Source organism: Leopardus geoffroyi, chromosome C1 (assembly GCF_018350155.1).
Source record: "Leopardus geoffroyi isolate Oge1 chromosome C1, O.geoffroyi_Oge1_pat1.0, whole genome shotgun sequence".
In the NCBI taxonomy this organism is placed as follows: domain Eukaryota; kingdom Metazoa; phylum Chordata; class Mammalia; order Carnivora; family Felidae; genus Leopardus; species Leopardus geoffroyi.
This window is the reverse complement of record NC_059328.1, coordinates 36,330,664-36,355,673: the sequence shown is the minus strand read 5'-3', so window position 1 is coordinate 36,355,673 and position 25,010 is coordinate 36,330,664. Positions and strand designations below refer to the sequence as shown.

The window sequence follows — 25,010 nt, the reverse complement described above, 5'->3', positions numbered from 1 at the left end:
AGACCCAGTCACCTTTCTCTCTGGCATACCTTTGCCTTCCTTCTTGGTTTTTTCCTCTTCCACATGGCTGGGCTGACAAAGTGAGAAAAGCCAGAGCACAGCTTTCACTAGCCACCAAGAGTGAAGGAGTATGAGGGTTGCCAGTGACTAGTTCTGCCAGAGGCAGAAGAAAACAAGCTTTTCCAGATCTCCTAGATGTTCCTGAAAAAAGGCCTTTACTTGCATTCAAAATGGTTATTACCCAAAACTCTGTGGGCCTATAAGAAATGAAAGGAGACTACACTGCTAGGCTGTCTATACCCAAAATAAGAGGATTTCTACATAGTTCTCGTTGAGGAATTACTAAGGTTTGAAGCCTGGAGCAGGGAGTAACTAGATGTTGACTAAACATGATTCACCTTCCTCCTGGGCACAACTAGATTTTTCCCAGCCCTCTAGCAGTTAGGCATGGCCCTGTGATTGAATTCCCGCAATGGAATATGGGTGGAAGTAATTAAGCCATTTCCAGACCAGGCCCATCAAAACCTCCCACAAGATTCCCCTACCTGCTCCAGGTGACCTTGGAAGCCATGTGCATAAAATGGTAGAGCCTCCATTAGCCTGGATTCTTTTGAATGTATCTGTTACAGTAACTAATATTCCTTAATATAAAAGACTACTAGCATAAGAGCTACTAGTAGCTCTCACTGGTCAAAGGCAGGACTCAGATGTTCCTGGGTCACTTGAGCAAAACCATCACACCTTTGAAATAGCTTAAGTGGGGTGCCTTGGTAGCTCAGTCAGTTGAATGTCCGACTCCTGATTTCAGCTCAGGTCCTAATATCCCAGTTCATGAGTCTGAGCCCCACATCAACTCTGCGCTGACAGCACAGAGCCTGCTTAGATTTCTCTCTATCCTCCTCTCTGTCCCTCCCCTGCTTGCTGTCTCTCAAAATAAATAAACTTTACAAAAAAAAAAAAAAAAAGTGATGAAATAGCTTAAAGACTTTTTAAAAATTAATACCAACTATTTCTACTCTCGGCTTTTTAAAACATTCCTGAAAGCCTCACACGGTTGTGCAAATTAGAAGGTCTAACAATACTATATTACCTCTGTTTTACTAAAATATAGGCAGAGAAACTATGTGGCTTGTTAATCTCCCACATATTAAGGGTTAAAGAATTTGTGCATCTGCTACTCAGGTTCACCCTTGGGAAATATTGTTACATTAGAGTTGGCACAACTAAAATGGTATCACAGAATTTTTAAATGTGGTTTCCTTGGCCTGAATTTGTCCTTAATTACATTCTAAAACCTAGGGAGACTACACTATCTCCTAAGCTAGTTACTTAAAGAAATTCATAAAAGGTTCCCTAAAAGCAAAAATGCACAAATTAAAGCCTCCTTTTCAAGTTGAACAAAGTAAAAGAAAATCAAAGGTCAAGATACATCTTTTTCTATTATATTTCTTTCTCAAGCCAGACAAGAACACTGAAAAATATGAATTCTATATTCACACATTCTGTGCATGTACCTTAAAAATATAATGATAGCTTTTTGGTATCATGCTTTTAGTAAGTGTTTTACGTGGATTAATTTATTAAATCCTCGGGGTGCCTGGGTGTCCCAGTTGGTCAAGCGTTGAATCTTGATTTTGGCTGAGGTCAGGATATCATGGGTCAGGAGATGGAGCCTGTAGCAGGCTCTGCACTGACAGCACAGAGCCTGCTTGGGATTTTCTCTCTCTGCCACCCCCCCCCCCAAAAAATAAATAGGTAAACTTTAAAAAAGGGGAGGGGCCCCTGGGTGGCTCAGTCGGTTGAGCATCTGACTCTGGCTCAGGTGGTGATCTCCCAGCTCATGAGTTGGATTCCCACATCGGGATCTGTGCTGACAGATCAGAGCCCTGAGCCTGCTTCAGGTTCTGTGTCTCTATCTCTCTCTGCCCCTCCCCTGCTCATGCTCACTCGCTCTCTCTCTCTCTCTCAAAAGTAAATAAACATTAAAAAAAAAAAAAAAAAAGCTTTCCCTCTAAAAACAAATTTTTTTAAGCCTTACAATAACTCTATGAAATAGGTAATGATATCATCTCTGTTACGTATATGGGATAATTAAAGCTTAGAGAACTTAAGTAACTTGCCTCAGGTCACAAAGTTGGAATTTGAAGTCAGAAAATGACTCAATCTTAATCATTACAAAATCACCTAGAAGTATTTATTGAGTACCTTCTATACACAATTTTATTTTATTATATGAAATTTATTGTCAAATTAGTTTCTATACAACACCCAGTGCTCATCCCAAAAGATGCCCTCTTCAATGCCCATCACCTACCCTCCCCTCCCTCCCACCCCCCATCAACCCTCAGTTTGTTCTCAGTTTTTAAGAGTCTCTTATGCTTTGGCTCTCTCTCCCACTCTAACCTTTTTTTTTTCTTTGTTTTCCCTTTCCCTTCCCCTCCCCCATGGGTTTCTGTTAAGTTTCTCAGGATCCACATAAGAGTGAACACATATGGTATCTGTCTTTCTCTGGATGGCTTATTTCACTTAGCATCACACTCTCCAGTTCCATCCACGTTGCTACAAAGGGCCATATTTCATTCTTTCTCATTGCCACGTAGTACTCCTTTGTGTATATAAACCACAATTTCTTTATCCATTCATCAGTTGATGGACATTTAGGCTTTTTCCACAATTTGGCTTTTGTTGAGAGTGCTGCTATAAACACTGGGGTACAAGTGCCCCTATGCATTAATACTCCTGTATCCCTTGGGTAAATTCCTAGCAGTGCTGCTGCTGGGTCATAGGATAGGTCTATTTTTAATTTTTTGAGGAACCTCCACACTGTTTTCCATAGTGGCTGTACCAGTTTGCATTCCCACCAACAGTGCAAGAGGGTTCCCGTTTCTCCACATCCTCGCCAGCATCTATAGTCTCCTGATTTGTTCATTTTGGCCACTCTGACTGGTGTGAGGTGATATCTGAGTGTGATTTTGATTTGTATTTCCCTGATGAGGAGCGATGTTGAGCATCTGTTCATGTGCCTGTTGGCCATCTGGATGTCTTCTTTAGAGAAGTGTCTATTCATGTTTTCTGCCCATTCCTTCACTGGGTTATTTGTTTTTTGGGTGTGGAGTTTGGTGAGCTCTTTATAGATTTTGGATACTAGCCCTTTGTCCGATATGTCATTTGCAAATATCTTTTCCCATTCCGTTGGTTGCCTTTTAGTTTTGTTGGTTGTTTCCTTTGCTGTGCAGAAGCTTTTTATCTTCATGAGGTCCCAATAGTTCATTTTTGCTTTTAATTCCCTTGCCTTTGGGGATGTGTCAAGTAAGAAATTGCTGCGGCTGAGATCAGAGAGGTCTTTTCCTGCTTTCTCCTCTAGGGTTTTGATGGCTTCCTGTCTCACATTCAGGTCCTTTATCCATTTTGAGTTCATTTTTGTGAATGGTGTGAGAAAGTGGTCTAGTTTCAATCTTCTGCGTGTTGCTGCCCAGTTCTCCCAGCACCATTGTTAAAGAGACTGTCTTTTTTCCGTTGGATATTCTTTCCTGCTTTGTCAAAGATGAGTTGGCCATACGTTTGTGGGTCTAGTTCTGGGGTTTCTATTCTATTCCATTGGTCTATGTGTCTGTTTTTGTGCCAATACCATGCTGTCTTGATGATGACAGCTTTGTAGGAGAGGCTAAAGTCTGGGATTGTGATGCCTCCTGCTTTGGTCTTCTTCAAAATTCCTTTGGCTATTCAGGGCCTTTTGTGGTTCCATATGAATTTTAGGATTGCTTGTTCTCGCTTCGAGAAGAATGCTGGTGCAATTTTGATTGGGATTGCATTGAATGTGTAGATAGCTTTGGGTAGTATTGACACTTTAACAACATTTATTCTTCCAACCCATGAGCACGGAATGTTTTTCCATTTCTTTATATCTTCTTCAATTTCCTTCATAAGCCTTCATACAGATCTTGTACATCTTTGGCTGGATTTATTCCTAGGTATTTTATGCTTCTTGGTGCAATTGTGAATGGGATCAGTTTCTTTATTTGTCTTTCTGTTGCTTCATTATTAGTGTTCTATACACAATTTTAGAAGCTGGAAATATAGCAGTGAGAAAAACAGACCCAAATTCCTGCCCTCATGAACCATATATTCTAATGTGGAAGGATGACAATAAACAGCAAACACGTTAACAGGACCAGGTGGAAAAAAAAGAAGATATGCATAAAAAGAAGGAAAGGGAATGACTACGTGTTACTTTATTTTTATTTTTAAAAATTTTTTTAAATGTTTATTTATTTTGAAAGAAAGAGAGAGAGGGAAGGAGAGGCAGAGAGAAAGGGAAAGAGAAAATCTCAAGCAGGCTTTGCAATGTCAGCACAGAGCCCAAGGTGGGGCTCGATCTCACAAACAGAGATCATGACCTGAGCTGCAATTAAGAGTCGGATGCTTAACCAACTAAGCCACCCAAGTGCCCAACTTTTTTTTTTTTAATATTTATTTTGAGAGAGAAAACGAGGGAAAAGGGCAAAGAGAGAGAATCCCAAGTAGGCTCCATGCTGCCAACATAGAACCCAACACACAGCTTGATCCCATGAACTGTGAGATCATGACCTGAGCCGAAATCAAGAGTCAGACACTTAACCAACTGAGCCACCCAGCTGCCCCTCTCCCCTTCATTCTTTATCCCCCTTCCTTGCTTTATTTTTTTATAGTACTTATCACCATATAACATAGTACATATTTTATTTTATTACCTGATGTTCCCTCTACTATAATTTCTTGGCCTTTTGGCTAAGATCAAACATGACATTCCCTCTACTAGAATAGACACTTCTTTTTTTTTTTTTTTTTAATTTTTTTTTCAACGTTTTTATTTATTTTTGGGACAGAGAGAGACAGAGCATGAACGGGGGAGGGGCAGAGAGAGAGGGAGACACAGAATCGGAAACAGGCTCCAGGCTCTGAGCCATCAGCCCAGAGCCCGACGCGGGGCTCGAACTCACGGACCGCGAGATCGTGACCTGGCTGAAGTCGGACGCTTAACCGACTGCGCCACCCAGGAGCCCCTAGAATAGACACTTCTTAAAAGCAGGGTTTGTGGCCTGCCTTTTCCACTGCTGTAATCCCAAGAGTACTGAAAACAAACAAAAAACTGTTGAATCAAAGAATAAATGAAAAAAGGAGCAGTGTAGGATTAATAAATTTTTTTTAAGATGGAAAATAATATAAGTATTATAGCCATACTGATGAGAACAAAACATACAGAGCATACAACAGAAAAAAACTAATGATTCAGGAGTATGAAGGAATGATTTCAAGAAGAAAACTCTTAATTGATGTAGGGGTTGTCCTTGGTAAGAGTAGGAAGAGATTATCCATAGCAATAGGAGAGAGGGCATGGAATATGGGTACAGATACAGGTAGGTTGGGTAATTTATAATGGGAGCTTGTGGAAGTTCTCTTCGGATTTTTTTTCCCTTCAGTTAAACAGGAAACAAGGATATCAACTAAGAGTAAAGAGGACAAAGAGAGTTTTGGAGATTTGAGGAGAAAAATTAAACTACCATATAAGAGTGAATGGACTAGGGAAATGTCATAGGACTGAGTGGCAGTGCTGACAGACTCTTTGAGGTTCCTGATCACAAACTGGGATGTCACCATGGTCATGTTTTTCTCCAGCCACATTCAGCTGCTTAGACACAGGTGCAGAATAGCCAGAGTTGGTGTAATGATGGTTGGAATTTAGTCAAGCACATATGCCAGAAAGGGGAAATGGCAAAGAAACTGGAGGTACATGCACAGGAATGATTATGATACCCCATGAAATGTTAAGTTGAATAGAAGGGAAGCCGAAGCATGAGGTGACTGACAATGAAAAGATGGTTTAAAAAAAAAAAAAAACATCAACTAGAGGTTCCAAAGACCTTGAACCATTTTTGAAGAGGACACTCTAAAAGAAGTGTGAAATAGAAAAATGGAGGATGATGTGAAGGTCAGAGTGTGGTAAGCTCAAAACTAAGATTTTAGGGGCACCTGGGTGGCTCAGTCAGTTAAGCGTCCATCTCTTAGTTTCGGCTCAGGTCATGATCTCACAGTTCATGAGTTCAAGCCCCACATCAGGTTGTGTGCTGACAGCTCAGAGCCTGCTTGGGATTCTCTCTCCCTCTGTACCTCCCCCACTGATTTGCTTGCTCACTCTCTCTCAAAATAAATATTTTTTTAATCTTACATTTAAAAAAAACAAAGATTTTAGAGGTGGAACAATTATTGGTAAGGATGAAATATACCTAATGAAAATGGAAGTAGAAGGTTCAGGTTGATGTCAATTTCTCCCCTCAATCATTTACTATATATCCATTGTGTTCATGGCTGTGGTAAAGGGAAGAGGAAAGAATCTTTGGGAGTTAATAATGAGGCTAAAAGCTAAAACAAAAGGTTGCCAACTATGTCTCACTAACTGCATTTTGTGGAAGTCCTTACTCCTAATAACATCTAGCCTCTACTCTCCCTTGAGGGCTTTTTCTTCTTCACCCAGGGCTAGGCCTTGATCCAACAACCCCAGTTTTCAACTTATTTGGAACCTCAAGTAGGTATATTAATGATGGAAAACAATCATCACCTGCTAATGAAAAGTAATAATTACCAAGGTACCATAGGGATTTAATCAAGAAAATACAAAGCTAGGTAACAAATTTAGCAGAGAATCACACAGCAGCTAAGACCAGCAATGAAGAAGGTAACAATCATTGCAAGATTCAGCTGCCTTTGATACTCATGACTATAGGTCACATTCAGTAACTGGGGTGGTAAAGCCCTTAGGCTGATCGTTAGGCTAAGAGGCATCCAGTAGAACAGAGACAGAAAAATCAGGAACATTGTCCAACCCACTTCAACCATCCCAGGCTCTCTACTCCCACTACCTTTGACGAAATCAAATCTTCCAAAGCCACCACGTTTTCAGGAGCTGGCCTTTACCCATTATACTTGTGGATAAGAGGCAAGGGAAGGCTAAAAACTTTCTATACTGAAAACTCAAAAGAATTCTCAACTGTCTATGTCTCAATCACCATGTCCAACATTCTATCCCCCACACCGTTGCCAAAGTAATCCAGCTAAAACACAAGTAAGACCATCTTGCTTCCCTATTTATTACACGTTTACATAGTACTAAAGAGCTTCTATAACCCAGGGTCCTTCAGTCTCTTAACTAACCATCTATGCCTTTAACTTTATGCTCCAGCAATACCAAGTTGATTTTAGTTCCCTACATACAATACGCAGCTTCCCCTCTTTCTTTCCTATGCTTTTGCCAATGTACTAACATACTGCAGAGGAAAGAGATGTTGCTGATTTCCATGAAAATAATTTTGCAAATTTCTCAATGGTGCTGAGGGAATATCTTCCTCCATCCTCAAAAATGTCTCATTTCCTTTAATTGGCTATTTCTATCATGCTATTATTATTCGAATCCCCCCAAATTCAAAATATTTGAAGATTTTTCTATTCATCAATAAATACTTACCAACTAATGTGAGCAAAGCCCTGTCTATGCATTATAGTAGAAAAATTATATCGTTCTTACATTTAACCATTTACAACTTAAAAGCAGAAATGAAATAATACAAAATGAATACAGAAGGATAAAAGTGCTAAAACACTAATTCATTCACCCACTCATTCAGCAAAGCTTTATTCAGAACTTACCATATACCATGTAGTGGACAAAACAATGTTATAGAAACAAAATGAGATAAGAATTAGTATTTATTGGGGCGCCTGGGTGGCTCTATCGGTTAGACCTTCGACTTCGACTCAGGTCATGATCTCATGGTTCATGGGTTCGAGTCTTGTGTCAGGCTCTCTGCTGACAGCGCAAAGCCTGCTTGGGATTCTCTCTCTCTCTCTCTCTCTCTGCCCCTCCCCAGCTTGTGCTCGCTCTCTCTCTCTCTCTCAAAAATAAACATTAAAAATAATTTTTTTAAGAATTAGCATTTATTAAGTCCCTATCTAATGTGCTTTCTAATCATTTTTTCATTTTCATTTAATATCATAGAACCAAAGCTTTCACTTTCTGGATCACAGATTTTTGAGAACTAAAATTTCAGGAGATTTAAAGATTTATTAAGCCTAATCAAGGATCCTCTTAGGAGGATCTCACATAGAAAAATAACTTCAAAGAACAATTTCTGTAGCATTTGAGCTAGGCCTGGAACCTTGAGTAGAATTTCAATGGGCAGAGGCAGAGAAGAGTTTTTCAGATGGATGATTAATTAAAATAAGTATACGAAAGTGCCCAACAGTAAACAAATATTTACTGACCGCCAACTACTACAACCAGTTAAAACACTAAGGTGATACAATGAATAAGACAGTCTCTGAGGAGTATTTTCTCTGATGAGAGACTGACAACCAATTAGCATGCTCATTGAGCAAATATCTGTTTCAAGCACCACCACGTTTCTTTCTTTTTTTTTTTTTTTTTAAGATTTATTGCTTTTAAGTAATTTCTACACCCAATGTGGGGCTCAAACTTACAACCCCTAAATCAAGAGTCACATACTCCACCCACTGAGCCAGCCAGCCAGACACCGCCACATATCTATGTTTCTAATAAATATTCAGACAAATAACTATGTTTCAAATACCACAGTAGGCCTGAGGTGCACAACAGTAAATGAAACAATGTGGGCCTCAAAGAATTTATAAAGTAAAGTCTTGGGGAAACAAGAGAAGCGGCACCTAACTCCAATTCTTCGAATAAAAAGTGGTATCAAGTAGACCTTGAATGCCAAGATCTCCAGACTTTATTCTATGGGTAATAAGCTAATGAAGGTTTCCGAAGATACAGAAATGGAATGATCATTTAACAAATATTTATCTACTACCGGAACTCAGGTAAGCAATGAGTTATAATCTTTTGGGGTTTTTTTTACCAGAATGCATAATAAATTAGAGGTTAAAAGACTAAAAGCAGAGTAAATGCACTTAAGGTATTACAACAACCAAGACAGAAGTTTATACATGCTTAATTAAGGTGATGACAGTGAGAATAAAGATCTGAAAGGCATCATGAAGGCAGAATCAGCAAAATCTGGGTTAGGGGGTCAAGGGAAAGGGGAAGTCAAACACCAAGGATACAACTTCAAGCTGGATTACAAGGAAAAGGAATGACAGGGAAAAGCACATTTCAAAGGAGAAATAATGAATTCTATTTTAAGGATGTAGCAAGCCACTGATCTTCTAGAGATCCAAGTCATGCATCCTCTTCAGAACTTACTCCAAAACACCAGCTAGTATGTAGTATAACAAGCATTGCTCCACGTCATGAGGAAAGGAGAACAAAGTCACCTGTGAGAGTCAATGCTTGTTGATCAGCTAAGCTTACTCCCTGAATGGACATAATCCATTCAGCCTCATAATGCACACAACTGAAATTTTTATCTTTTCAAAATCAAATTATTACAAGTTATGGACTTTCAAGGACACTATAAAATTATAAAAATTACAATGTTAAGATCACAAATGCTGAGTATACTATAGTGGAAACATCAGAGAAAGAAATGGAAATGTAGAGCTAAGGGAAAAAGTCAAGCTTGAGAACTCAGATCACTCTACAAGCAGGTTCTGTGACACAAGGGCATGAATAAAAGAAGATCAGAGACCCTTGTTTCACATCCTAAATACTTGCCATGAATAGGGTAGGCCTGCAAAAACACAAGAGTACAATAAAGGAGAGAGCTAAGAACAGAGGACATATCCTCAAGAAACATTTATGAGAAAAGAAAACAAAAAAAGACACACAGGAAGCAGTCAGAGAAAAAGGAGTGCAGTGGTCGTTATGACAAGAGATGAAAATATCAAGAAGGAACACCTGAGCAACAGTGATAAATAGTTCACAGAAGTCAGAGAGAATGAAGACTGGGCTGAAGACTATCAAATTTAGTCATTTAAAGTTCCCTGGGACTGCTACATCTCTCTGCATAATTCTTTCACATTGAAAACTTTACACAAGTACCATGCATTATTTTGTTATTTGAAAAAGAAGTTTTAGTATCATTGTGGACATTCGCACAATGGAAAACTACACAGCAATGAAAAAGAACCATTTCTACAAGGAACAACATAAATGAATCTCACAGCCATGATTTAATGAAAGAAATCTAGTCAGAAGAGTACAAACCGGGAGATTCCATGTATACAAAGCTCAAGAAGGGGCAAAACTAATCCATGGCAATGAAGGTTGGGAAAGCAGTTACCTTTGGGGAAGCATAATAACTGGGAGAAAACACCAAGGGGCATACTAGGGTATTGGACATGTTCTACATCTTGATTTGAACAGTGGTTACAGGGATGTATTCAATCTGTAAAAATTCATGGGCTGAATGAACCTTCAATTTATGCACTGTATTTAAGTCACATTCAATAAAAAAGTAAATATTATACAAAGCAAAAAACATATAAAGTTATTAGTGACCATGAAGACATCAGTTTTGGAACAGTATAAGTGTAGAAGCCAAACTATAAGGGGTATCTGGCTGGCTCAATCGGAAGAGCATGTAACTCTTGACCTCATGGTCCTGGGCTGAGTCTCATGTTGGGTGTAAAGATTACTTATATAAACAAACTTTAAAAAAAAAAAGCACCAAACTGTAATATGAGGAATGTGTACAGGTGAGGAAGCTAAGACAGTGAATACAAACTCATTTCCCAAGAGGGTTGCTGGTAAAGCAAAGCAAAGAAAACAAATTAGCTTAGGTGGGTTACACAATTCAGGGAAACTGTTGTTTCATTTTTTAGTTGAGGTATAAGACAAAGAGAAAATAATATACATAACAAAGGCCTCCACTGAATGAGAGAGGATAAAATCAAGGACAGAAGTACAGGGATAAGCCTTGAAGAGGAGGATGAATACTTCTTTCTCTAGAATTGAAGCAAAAGATGAGTGAACACAGAAATTGTGAGCTAGAGGGGCACCTGGCTTGCTCAGCTGGTAGAGTATGTGACTCCCAATCTTGGGGTCATGAGTTAAAGTCCAACGTTGGGCAGAGAGCTTGCTTTCTTACTTACTAAATAGATAAATAAACAAACAAACAAATAAAATTGTGAGATAGAGAAGAAGGAAAAATCAAATAACCCTGAACTCTTTTGTGAACCATGCAATAAGGCCAATTGAACCGAGTAAACTGAATCAGGAAAGGATCAGAGCTGTAAGTACATTTTAAAAGTTTCAAGTAGGGGCGCCTGGGTGGCTCAGTGGGTTAAGCGTCCGACTTCGGCTCAGGTCATGATCTCACGGTCTGTGAGTTCAAGCCCCGCATCGGGCTCTGTTCTGACTGCTCAGAGCCTGGAGCCTGTATCAGATTCTGTGTCTCCCTCTCTCTCTGACCCTCCCCCATTCATGCTCTGTCTCTCTCTGTCTCAAAAATAAATAAACGTTAAAAAAAAATTTTATAAAAGTTTCAAGTAGGTACTGGAGAGAATATAAAAACAATATAAAAAACTGGGGAAATTACATCCAGGGACAATGTTCAGTGGCCTGAAAGCAAGGGCAGAGATAGCGGATGGTGCAGTCTACTCAGAGCTGGGTGCAGAATAAAAGATGAACAAAACGTAGAAAAAAATCCAAGTGCTAGCATGTGCATCAATGAAACTATGTAATGAAGAATGATATCTAAGTAAAATACTTATTAAACTGATGGAAAAGAGGCAGGAGACCTAATAAAAGGCTTGAATGAGTCAAGGATGAATTTACTAGGGTCTCAAGTAGAGCTGTGCAAAGAGAAAGCTGTCACTAGAGTTCACTACTACAGAATATTTTTCTGCAAGTCGCACAAGGTCAAGGACCACATATTCTCCTTTCACTGCACCTCCTACAGCTACTAGTGGCAACTTCTGCCTCATAAAACTGACCTTTATCCCCTATTTCTATGCTTGATTAATAAATTATACAAACACATCCTATCCATTCAGAAACTCCATGAATAGTTTTACACTGCTTTCTGTTTTCCCATTAAGGTGTTTTCAGTGGTAAACTCCTAGAAGGCAGAGCCTATCTCTCTATAAATTCTGTTCACAGCGCTGGGTTTTGGAATTGCACATATGCAGGTGTTTTAAAAAGTGCTTTCTTGTGAAATAGATCGTTACCGAAGGGAATCTTGAATATTTGAACACACTCCACAACACTATATAATGATGGCCAAATAAAAGAATGCTTAGGAATGGCATCTGTTTTTATAACTGTCAGGACAACCTCTAGGAAATAGGATAACATTTACTCTATCATACTGATTTTCTCTACTTTGCACTATTTACCCTTCTGGCTAACTCCTCAGTATCCTTTAGTAAGCCTATTCTTTGCAGTTCATTTACTCCCAGGCCACATTCCAGCGTCCCTTCTTCGCATCCAGAATCCCGGACTACAAACGCTCATAGGACCATTTTTCCAAACCCCTGTTCCCCCATTTCCCTCCCATTCAACCCCAGGCCATGACTTCCATTTTTCCACTCCCCAGTTTTCTGCCGCTCCAGACCTTCCCTTAATCCGGCAGAACTACACAGTCCCCACCCCTCAAATGCCCTAGCCCAAGTCTTCCCGCCTGAGATCCCCCTCCCCCACCGCTCCCATTCAGGCTCCCGCTCCCCATCCTTTCCCTCCCGGACGCCGGCCCGCCTTACCTGCTCCTTCACCTCGGGGCCCGAGGGCCCGGTCCGCTCCTCCAGTAGCTGCCTCCCAGGAGGCGCTCGCCGGCGCGACGGCAAGGGCTGGGGTTGGGGCAGCTCCGCCGCCCGCTGAGCCCCATCCTCCCTGCAGGCGGCTGGTGGTGGCGGCTGCGGTCGGTCGCGGCAGCGGCTCCGCTTCATATCTGTGGCTGGGCCCCTCGGGCGTCAGCGCCACGACTGTCCCGGCCCCGAACGGCCCCGGGCCGCAGCGCTGCCGCGCCAACCACCGCCCGCGGCCACCATGGCCGGGCAGGCGCCCGAAGCCACCGACCCAGCTCGCAGTTCTTCCGCGCTTTCTGGGGCTTCAAGCGCAGCAACCTCCTCGGGGCTCCTTAGGGAGGCGGCAGCATCGCCGCCGCCCGTCTTCTCCCACCCGGCACACGCTTGGCCGGCCACCCGCCGCCGCAGCCGCCGCCACCACCGCCGCCGGCTCCCCAGCCAGCAGCCAGCCGGCGCGCCCGCCTCTGGCCCGGCCCCGCCCCTGTCCTCCCCACCCCGCGCGCGCGCGCACGGGGAACCCGCCCGCCACCTCCGGCCGCGCGCGGCCTCCGGCGCACGCGCCAGCGAACGGTCGCGAGAGACTCGCCCGTGGCCTCCCTGCTTGGTGGGTAAAGCGGAAGGGGGCGGGCCCTTGGCGCGTCTGCTGCGGCTGGGGACGCTCATTGATCTTTTCATTCATCCATTCATGAAATTGTGTGCCTGGCCAAGCTAAGTGCTAGGGATCTGAAAGTGAGTTAGAACCGATTAGTCAAGGATCTAGGGGGAGTGGGAACAGGAACAAGGAGGCAAAATATGCAATTAATTAATAGAATACTAACGTATGCCTTTTTATTGACCACCCACCAACTGTCTTCACTTGGCGCTTTGGATGCAGGTTTGCTCATTCTCGTGTTACAAATAAGGACGAGGTGAAGTGACATACACCAGGTCACTCAGCAAATCAGTGACCAAACTAGACAGGATTCAGATTCTTGCTTTTTATCCCTTTCTACTGTTTCCTGCTGCTTCCAGAAAGTAAGACAAGGTATGGAAAGTCCTATAAAAGAGGAAGAAGTAATGGATTCCTTCTGGGAGGAAGAGGAGGACAAAAAGGCTTCTGGAACAATCCTCATGATTCCCCACTGACAATGAAGTCATATTATAGCCCAGTCTAGCCTGGCCACAGCCAGTCCAGCTGTGGCTTGGGCAGCCCTGCCCGCACTTCCAGTGACTCATCTTCTCAGCAACGTGGCTTAAATTCAGCCCTGTCTGGCCTCCTCCTTCTGGCTTTAGCTGGTCTGCCACAATGTCGGATTTTTCCTGTTTTGTCTTGAACACAGTTCTTTCTCATAAGGCTTTCCTAAAGGCTTCACCCATTTTTCCTGGGCCTCCTCCCTGAACCCTCTTTGAGAAGTAATAGCCAGCATTATAGAGTACTTACTTACTGGATACCAGACACTGTGCATTCAATTCACACATACAGAAGCAAGAGGTAAGTTATATTATTTCCAGTTTACAACTGAGGAAACTGAGGCTCAAGTTGCATAACATGCTCAATATGACATAGGTCATAAATGCAAAGCCAGGATTCAAACCAAGGTCTGTCAGATACCAGAGCCTATGTACACAACCAAGCATACAGCCTATTATCAGTCTGCCCCTGTATTCCCTGTTTCAGTTCCTCACCATCATCTATCCAGTTTCCTCAGCCAGAAATTTGGAAGTCATCCTAGACTTTTTCCCTTCTGCCCCCACATCCAAGTAATCAACAAGTCCTTGTTGCTTCTGTGTATCTAGTCTGTCTCCTATTTCCATCCCAATGACACCACCTTAGCTCAAGTCCTACCTTGTCTCACTTGACTGGGAAACTTTCTAAACTGGTTCACCTACATCCACTCCCTTTCTCTTCAAACCCATCCTCCAAAAAGCCTTTCCAAGAATCTTCACATAAGATGATGTCACTCAGGGCACCTGGGTGGCTCAGTCGGTTAAGCATCTGACTTCGGCTCAGGTCATGATATCATGGTTCGTGGGTTCAAAGCCCTGCCTCAGGTTCAGTGCTGACAGCTTGCTCAAAGCCTGGAGCCTGCTTCGGATTCTGTGACTCCTTCTCTCTCTGTCCCTCCCCCACTCAAACTCTGTCTCTCTGCCTCTCAATAATAAATGTAAAAAAAAAAAATTTTTTTAAAGGTGATGTTACTCCTCTGTTTAAAACAGTTAAATGGAGGGGCACCTAGGTGGCTCAGTAGGTTAAGTGTCTGACTCTTGATTTCAGTTCAGGCTATGATCTCACAGCTTTGCAGTTTCAAGCCTTGCATCAGACTCTGCTGGCAGCATGGAGCCTGCTTGGGATTCTCTCTCTCCTCTCCCCATCCTGGGCTCACGCTGGCTGTCTCTCTCAAAATAAATAAATAAACTTTAAAAAAAATTAATGTTTATTTGACAGAGAGAAAGACAGATTGTGAGCAGGGGAGGGACAGAAAGAGGGGAAGACACAGAATCTGAAGCAGGCTCCAGGCTCCAAGCTGTTACCACAGAGCGCAATGCGGGGCTCAAACTCACAAACTTCAAGGTCATGACCTGAGCCGAAGTCGGAGACTTAAACGGCTAAGCCACCCAGGTGCCCCAATAAATAAACTTAAAAAAAAAAAAAAGAATTAAATGGATTTCCACGACCCTCAAGATGAAATGTAAACTTACTATAGTTGTCATGGCCATCCAAAATCTAGTCTCTGCCTTCCTCCCCTTCTCCTATTAATCTGTGCTGTATCAACTATTTACAGTTACACCAGCTGTCTATATTGACCTGTATGTACAGGATCTGCCACATTCTTGGGTACAAACCACAAAAACAAACACCACATCCTACACCTAAAGGGGAATTTATTGGAAGGCTGGATAGAAGGGTTCACAGAATTGATCAGAGATTGAAGAAGCAGGCTTATAAAATTGGCAGGAAACAAGCCTCTACAAACTGAAAACCAGGAACAATTTCAGGACATTGCTGTCACCACCACTCCTGCACTACCACCAGACAATGTACTAGGCTGCTGCCACACACCTCCGTGAAAGGATTCTAATCTTTTCATAATTATATCACCATTCCAGATTAACTGTCTCGAGCAGGAGAATCCACTGACTCAGCCTTGAGTCTAGTCCTTAGGGACTGGGAATTCATTCCAACTTTTCACCTTTCACTATGGGGACTAGGAAAGTCAGTGCAGCACACAGACTCTAAGGGGGCCCTCATGATCTGCCTCCTCCTCAGTATTTATGCCTTTGTGTGATCCCCTCCCCTTCAGTGTAGGTGGGACCCATGACTTACTTATAACCAATAGCACATAGCAAAGGTGATAAGATATCATTTTCCTGATTACTTTAAAGTATATAAGGATCTGTTTTGCTAGCAGCTCCGCTCTCACTTTCCTAATGCCCTTGAAGGAGCAAGCTACATATTCTGAACTGCTTATGGAGAAGAATATGTGGCAGGAATTTGCAGATACCCTCTAGGAGTTAAGAGCCAAAGAGCCCAGAAAAACAAACAAACAAACAAACAAAAAACTTCAAAGTGCTCCATCCTACAACCAAAGGAAATTAATTCTACCAACAACCTGAATGCGCTTGGAAACAGATCCTTCTCTAGTTGAGTCTCCAGATGAGAACTCAGCCCAGCCATACCTAGACTCCTGATCCACAAAAACTGAGTTAAGTGTGTATTATTTGATATATCTTTTTAAAGTTTATTTATTTTTGAGAGAGGAAGAGAGAGAGAGACAGAGTTGTGGAGGGTCAGAGGGAGAGGGAAACACAGAATCCAAAGCAGGCTCCAGGCTCTGAGCTGTCAGCACAGAACCCAACACGGGGCTCGAACACATAAACTATGAAATCATGACTGGGCCGAAGTCAGATGCTTAACCAACTGAGCCACCTAGGCATCCCTAAGTGTATGTTGTTTTAAACTGATAAGTTTGTGGTAATTTATTGGACAGTAATAGAAAACAACAGCCAAACAAACAGTCAGCCAGAGATGACCATGTGATACAATCTGGCCCGAATCTACCCTCACCCCTGTGTTCCCCAGCTTAATGAATGACAAACCATTTTTTTCAGTTTCTCAGGCCAAGACCTCAGAATGATCCTCAAGTCTTCTCTTTCTCATACACATCATACCCATTCCACTAGCAACTCCTATGCAAATTAAGAGGATATTACAAATATCTAGGAGAGAGGTGATGATGACAAATACTAACAGAGTGATGGTGGTGAAGGAAGAAAGTAGATGGATTTTAGAGAGACTCAGAAAGTAGAGAAATAAGACCTATTGACTGTATCTGGGTGGAGAAAAAGAAGATGAGAACATTTCCAAGTTTCTGGCGGGGCAACTGAGGTAGGGGACAGTGGAGAAGTAGAAATTTGAAGGTGATTATGATTGTTTTAGATGTGTTTGCTCTTAAGTGCCTGTGAGATGCCCAAGTGAAAATGTCCAGTGAGTTATTGATTAAATTGACTTAGAGCTTAGAACTAAAAGCTACCAGTATTTACATGTGTAACTAATATAAACTGTTCCATAATCTTAGAGTATAAATGTGATCACATCTCTTTTCTCTTTTCTATTTAGTCAGACAGGCCCCTCATGTCATATTATCAGGAAGTCTAGTATCTCCTCTTTAATTATCTAAAAACTCCAAAGTTATTTTATATTCCAAAAGATATGGTGGTTACCTATTGTTATATAACAATCCACCCCAAAATTTGTACCTTAAAAAAAAAAAAAAAACATTGATTTTAGCTGACAATTGTGTGGATCAACTGGGTGGCTCTTACGGTCTGGGTGAGTTTAACTGGTTACTGCCAGGTTTGCAAATGTATCTTCAGTCAGCTGAGGATTAGCTGGTGGCTAGATAATCTAGAACAGCCTTTCTCACACATCTGGCAGTTGGCATGCTATCGGCCATGGTAAAAGGAGAAACTAAGTCACATATCTCTCATCCTCTAGCAGGCTAGCTCGAACTTCTTCACATGGCAGCAGTGATAGGAGTCCCAAGAGCAGGAAAAAACAGCAAGCCTCAATGTGAAAGCATTTTTCAGGTCTTTCTTACTGTCATGTTGGCAATTGTGTCATTGCCAAAGCAAGTCAGTGTGGGAAGGGACTAAAGTTATATAGCAAGAGGGAGTAAATTCAGAGAGGGGAAGAATTTGTGACTATCTTTGAAATCCTACTCCAGGAAGATCAGTCCAACTGCCACAGTCAAGTCTAGCTAGAATTAAATTAGTCAATTAGCTTCATTGCTTCCTGGGGCCATATTATGGACTGAATGTTTATATCCCCCCCCCCCCACACACACACACACAAATTCATATGTGGAAGCTCTAACCCTTCAGTTCAGTTATATTTGGAGACAGGGCCTCTTAAGGAAGTAATTAAGGTTAAATGAAGTCATAAGTGTGTGGCCCTGATCCAATTGGATAATTATCCTCATGAGAAGAGACACCAGAGAGTGCTTGCTCTCCCTCACCCCAGGCATGCACGCACCACGGAAGGCCATGTAACTATATAAGGAGAAAGCAGCCATCTACAAGCGAAAAAAGAGAGCTCTCACCAGAAACTGAATCGGCAGGAACTCTGATCTTGGACTTCTAGCCTCTAGAACTGTAAGAAAATAAATTTATGTTGATTAAGACACCCAGTCTATGGCATATTGTTATGGCAACCCAAGCTGACCAATACAGACCACGTAACAAGGTCCTCCTAATCCAACAAATGTTTTTTTGAGGGAGGACAACTCTATTCCATTAGTGCCAAACTTAGCCAAAGATACCCAGATCAGAGTTCCCACAAGGACTTGTGGGAACTTATAAGCTTCCACAGGAAGCTCAGGTCCCATACATAGCATCATCAAGCGCCAAAAAATAAGCAGTCCCAGGACTGCTTCCCAAGGAGCCCACATTCTAGGGACCAGCAGTTTTTCTTCTCAAATACTCAAAATGCTCCTTTCCCTAGGGAAGGATTGCTTGCTAATCCTCCTAAGGGAGGATATTCTCAGTGTTTCTAGTGGACTGGAGAATCTACACATATCCTCTTGGAGAAGGCTGCTTTCAGTGATACTAAAATGTTCTATTCTTCCATGAAAGACTCCCAGGTGATTCAAAGGGGTCCATGTTACTTCTAAGAGTCAGCTTCAAAGATTCTTTATTATAATAATGGCAAAACCAGATCTTGTTCCCTATTATCCATTTTCCCCTTTTTCTATTATTGGACATATGGCCACCTAAAATAAAGACAAATTTCCTCAGCCTTCTTTGTGGCTCATTCAGCCATCTGACTAAGCTCTGACCAATGAGATGTGAGCGTAAGAGATGGGTGCAACTTTTGAATTATGCTAATAAAGGGAAAACACATGTATTCCCTTTCTTCTTTTTTCTCTTCTTTTATCCTGTTGCTTAGAAAGTGGTCAGGGTAAAATCTATCTTGGACCACAGGGAAGGGGTGAGAAGACATCCTAGGATGACAATGCAGCAATGTAGAAAGTTCCAAGATGAACTCATGGAGCACAGCTGGCATCCTTGCCTTCTGTACTATTGTGTGATAGACAAGTACACTTCTACCTTGTCTCAGTAAATTTGGATGTGTGTTATATGTAACCAAACTTCCACTGTTATCACTTAATATGGTTATTTCTACTATCTGTTGTTTTAGAAAAGCTGATGCATCACAAATATAATCTTAGGCAGCATACCAGCTACAGATGTAAATTGAAGCCATATTAAATATATTAGGATACACTTGGCAATAATAAAGGCAGGAGTCTTATGGAAATGCAAGAATAAAAGTATAGCTGACACCAGGGAATTTGGAACTGGAAGCATTTTTCCAGGACCTTCAGTAGTAGTTTAGGGCATTTTATTCTATGCTTTGTCATTATCATGACTAAGTTTCCCTGTTGAGCACTGCTTTAATTCATGTGTCTTTTTGCTTTTCCTCCCAGAATCAATCAGTTTATTTATCCTATTATTTCTTTATATCATCACTTCTGCCTACCAATATTTTCTACTTAGCCAAAATTTTGTGTTGATCATGGCCTCTTCTCGAATAACTGACCTCTCTATGCAATTTTAAAATAATCACTTCCTGCTTCTAATGTCTGATCCTTTCCCTACTTCCTAATTCATTTGCCTAAGGTTGGGAAACTAAGTGGCCAAACTTTACCTGTCGAGTTACTTTATAGCTACTGCATAACCTACACATTATTAGTCAGGGGTACCTCCGTGGTCCAATCAGCAATGTCTACGAATTGGGAAGATGGTGTCTTGTGGTACAGAATATGACTGCCTAGGGCTAACCCTCAACAGAAGTATGGGAAGGATATTTTTCCATAAAGAGGAATGACAGACTTATCTGGAGTTATGAGTAACATGTCTTGGACAGATATACTGGAGGGGAATAAAAGTGGAGACCAAAAACCACATAGAAGTCTATTAGAAAAGAATAAACAAAAGTGATCAGAGTTTTATAGTAGTAGAGCTAGAGAGGAAGGGACTGAAGAAGAGTCTGAAGAAGTATTAAAGATGTAGAATCACAGGACTTGAGGAGTAGCCAGAAAGGGGAAAAAAGAAAATGGGATAAGTCAGGGATGATTTTCAAGATTCTACTTTAAATAATCAGGTGGATGGTGATGTCCTTCATTGTCCTAGAGAATACTGAAGGAAGAGCAAGTTTTATAATTTTGTTCACTCATTTATTTATACACTCAAGTATTTGCTTCATGTTGCAAGGAAGGGAAACATCGAACAAATGCACTTACTGGATGTTATAAAGAAGTACAACTTTGGGGGGCGCCTGGGTGGCGCAGTCGGTTAAGTGTCCGACTTCAGCCAGGTCACGATCCGTGAGTTCGAGCCCCGCGTCGGGCTCTGGGCTGATGGCTCAGAGCCTGGAGCCTGTTTCCGATTCTGTGTCTCCCTCTCTCTCTGCCCCTCCCCCGTTCATGCTCTGTCTCTCTCTGTCCCAAAAATAAATAAACGTTGAAAAAAAATTTAAAAAAAAAAAAAAATTAAATTAAATTAAAAAAAAAAAAAAAAGAAGTACAACTTTGGAACATGTTGATTTTGCAGCATCTATGAGATACACCAGATGGATAAATAGGTCTAAAGTTCAGGGAACACTCTCAGCCAGATATATATGTGACAGAATAAAAATTACTGGGGCACCTGGGTCACTCATTCGGTTGGGCGTCCGACTTCAACTCAGATCATGATCTCACAGTTCGTGAGTTCAAGCCCCGCATCAGGCTCTGTGCTGACAGCTCAGAGCCTGGAGCCTGCTTCCGATTCTGTGTCTCTGTCTCTCTCTCTGCCCCTCCCCAGCTCATGCTCTGTTTCTCTCTCTCAAAAATAAACATTAAAAAAATATTTTAAAAAACAAAAAGAATGAAAATAACCAGCAAGCAAATGCTCACAATCTTCACTCCCACCCCCAAGTCTTTCCCTGAGAGTTCTATGGATGCCAGATTGCTTCTTTGGGCTTTGGGAATGTAGGATAAGGAGAATGAGAAATAATAATTTAAGGGATAAAAGAATTAGAATTTAGTTCAAGGGGCTAAGTTGATCTACTTAAGAAAGAGCTATAAGAAGGGAGGAAAGGGAAGAGGGTAGAAGACAGGAGGTAAGGAAGCAAAGAGAAGAAAAGAAAACTGTGTGGGAGGCTGGGAGTATTTGTTTTGTGGTGAGGGAAGTGGGTAAGAGAGGAAGAGGAGCTGTAATGAGTATTGCTACAAATCCTCTTCTCAGTTCCCAAGCAATGCCTGTAAAGGACTTGCATCATTTTGAAGTTACTTTTGACTGCTGAACTATGTACTTCTCTAAATATGATTCCCTGCAGATACTGAGCCATGTAGCCCTCCCTCATTGATTGAGGGTCACATATAAATTTGAAGTTGTTGCAATATGTATGTGCATATATAAATATATAAATGTGTGTGTGTATATATGAAAAGTTGGTTAAGGAAAGTGAGGAAGCCTGCAACTTCCAAAGCATCTTAAACTCACAGACGCTCCATCATTATAAACAAATGGCAGCTTGAGACTAAAATAAGCATTATAATTTCAGAGTATAAAATTAATGTTATAATCTGTGGCAACGTGAAATAATGATATAACTAAAGATGTTGGGAAATATGAGAGGTTTAAAAAAAGAGGATTTCTGGGACTCCTGGGTGGCTCATTTGGTTAAGCCTCCAACTTTGGCTCAGGTCATAATCTCGCGGTCCGTGAATTCGAGCCCCATGTCAGGCTCTGTATGACAGCTTAGAGCCTGGAGGCTGCTTCAGATTCTGGGTCTCCCTCTCCCTCTGTTCTTCCTCCACTTTCACTGTCTTTCTCTCTCAAAACTAAATAAAGATTAAAAAAATGTTTTTAATAAAAATTAAAAAGATATGACTAAAAAATTAAATAAATAAATAAAATCTTAAAACAAAAGAAATTATATAACAAACATAAAAAGGTTGTCATCTTAAAACAAAACAAAACAAAACAAAAAACATTCTTGACTGCTCAGAGCAGAAAGAAATTTGGAGATCATCAGGAGCAGGGTTATTCCAAGTGTGGTCCTCAGACATGAGCCAGTTGGCAACTGTTATTGGTCTATAAAGTGATAAGTAAAGAAACTGACAGCAATTTCTCAAAAAAACATTTATAATATTTTGGCAGAGTAATATTATGTCTGTGAATCTAATTGTAAGAAATTTTACATGTCTGTCTTATTTCATTTTCTTCCAGTTTTTTCCTTTTTTTTTTTACTAAGGTATGATTGACATACCACATTATGTTAATTTCAGATGTACAAGGTAATGTTTTAATATTTGTATATATTTCAAAATGATCATCACAGTCTCCATTCATCTCCATACATAGTTACAAAATTTGTTTCCTTGTGATGAGAACTTTTAAGATCTACTCACTTATAGTCACATGCTATACATTATATCTCCTCAGATTTATCTTATAACTGGAAATTTATGCCTTTTTTTATGGCTTATTTATTTTCAAGAGAGAGACAGGGAGCATGAGCAGGGGAGGGGCAGAGAGAGAGGAAGACACAGAATCTGAAGCAGGTTCCAGGGTCTAAGCTGTCAGTGCAGAGCCTGATTCGGGGCTCAAACCCATGAACCACAAGATCATGACCTGAGCCAAAGTGGACACTTAACCAACTGAGGCATCCAGGCGCCCCAGGAAATTTATGTCTTTTGATTCACTGATTTTGCCCATCCCCTGCCTCTGGCAACTACCAATCTGTTCTATCTATGAGCTCAGTTTTTTGGCTGGCTTTCAGTTTGTTTTTAAAGGTTCCACATATCCATAAGATCACATGGTATTGGTCTCTCTTTGTTTTATTTTACTTAGCAGAATGCCCTCAAGGTCCATCCATGTTGTTGCAAATGGCAAGATTTCATTGTTTTTAAAGTATGACTGGGGATGCCTAGGTGGCTCAGTTGGTTAAACATCCAACTCTTGATTTCTGCCAAGGTCTTAATTTCACGGTTTGGGCTCCGTGCTGGGCATAGAGCTTGTTTAATATTCTCTCTTTCCCTCTTCCTCTGTCCCTCCTCCACTTGCGCTTGCAAACTCTCACTCTCTCTCTCTTTCTGTCAAAAAATTAATTAATTTAATGTAATTAAATAAAGTACAGTTGAATAACATTCCATAATATATATGTACTACATCTTCTTTATCCATTCATCTGTTGTTGGTGGATATTTAGGTTGTTTCCATGTCTTGGCTATTATAAATAACACTACAGTGAACATGGGGTACCTATATCTTTTCATATTAGTGTTGCTATTTTCTTTAGATAAATACCTAGAAGTGGAATTACTGGATTATGTGGTAGTTCTATTTTTTATTTTTTGAGGAACCTCCATACTGTTTTCCACAGTGGTTGTTTTTCAAGTTGTTTCATTGTATTTTACAAAAATATCAGCCTATGCAATTAAAAAAATTATTTTAAGTCTCAGATAGTTGAGAAGCACTGACCTAGAGTAGCAGCAACATTACCTGGAAATTTATTACAAGTGCAGATTTATTGGGACGCCTGGGTGGCTCAGTCAGTTGAGCATCCGACTCTTGATTTTGGCTCAGGTCATGATCTCATGGTTCGTGAGTTTGAGCCCCACATTGGGCTCTGCACTGACAGTGTGGAGCCTGCTTGGGATTCTCTCTCTCTCCCTCTCTCTGCCTCTCCCCTGCTCAAATCTTCTCTCTCAAAATGAATAAATAAACTAAAAAAAAAAAATGCAAATTTGACTTTTTCTTATTTTAGGTATTGTGCTGAGTCGGGCCCTCTGAGGAAATAACAATTGAGCTAATCTGATGGTTGAATACATGTTAGTCTGGTGAATATCTCCAGAGCTCATGCTCTTTGTATTTTACTATGTTACCTTTATTTGTTCCTTAATTCATTCATTCAGCAAATATTAAAAGAGTGCCTACTACATGCCAGGCCTTATTTCTGTTGAACAAGCTAAGATGAATATAATTCTTGGACCCACTGCATTTATAGTTTAAGGGAGACTTCAACTTTTATAAGGGTTTAAGTCTATGTCTTGAATTTCTATTAAGTTCTGCTTTCTTTTCTTCCATTAGTAATGTAGTACCAGACAGCTTTGACAACTGTTGCGTTATATAATTTTTCAAGTTGGGTAGACCTCTCTACGCAACAGTAGGATCTTACTTACTCAATACAATTTCCTTAGGTAATCTCATACATCCTATGACAAAATACTGTGTATTGTTGACTTTCAAATTAATAATTTCAGTTCAGATTTCTTTAGTATTGTTGTTTATTGTTATTTTCAATAATTCCATTTTCTTTCATTTACTCAAAAATATCACTCCAGAAACGCTGCCCCTTCTCTCTTATATCATAATTTTCCCTCTCTGTTCTGGATCATTCTTTCAGTGTACTTAAAGTTTCTCTTGTCCCCACTTCTACCATCAGCTACTCCTAATACTTTTTGCTCCTCTGTGCAGCATAATTTCTAAGAATATTTGTCCATAAATCAAAACCACACTGAGATACCACCTCATGTCAGTCAGAATGGCTAAAATGAACAAATCAGGAGACTATAGATCCTGGTAAGGATGTGGAGAAATGGGAACTCTCTTGCACTGTTGGTGGGAATGAAAACTGGTGCACCTGCTCTGGAAAACAGCATGGAGATTCCTCAAAAATTTAAAAATAGAACTACCCGGGGCGCCTGGGTGGCGCAGTCGGTTAAGCGTCCGACTTCAGCCAGGTCACGATCTCGCGGTCCGTGAGTTCGAGCCCCGCGTCAGGCTCT

General features: G+C 41.0%; 1 protein-coding gene across 13 annotated transcripts in view; it reads right to left on the bottom strand.

Moving 5' to 3' along the window:
• The window catches only part of MAST2 (microtubule associated serine/threonine kinase 2), a 225,880-nt gene extending 212,684 nt beyond the window's left edge, over positions 1 to 13,196 (bottom strand). For 3 of the 13 annotated variants that reach the window (XM_045477179.1, XM_045477185.1, XM_045477192.1), the window contains exon 1: positions 12,652 to 13,162. In XM_045477179.1, coding sequence (XP_045333135.1) covers positions 12,652 to 12,837 — 186 coding nt within the window. In that variant the 5' untranslated portion in view covers positions 12,838 to 13,162. Of the gene's footprint in view, positions 1 to 12,651 lie in introns of all 13 variants that reach the window. The other 10 variants (XM_045477186.1, XM_045477184.1, XM_045477193.1 and 7 more) reach the window with 5 other exon arrangements.
• Between the last annotated feature and the right edge of the window lie 11,814 nt (positions 13,197 to 25,010).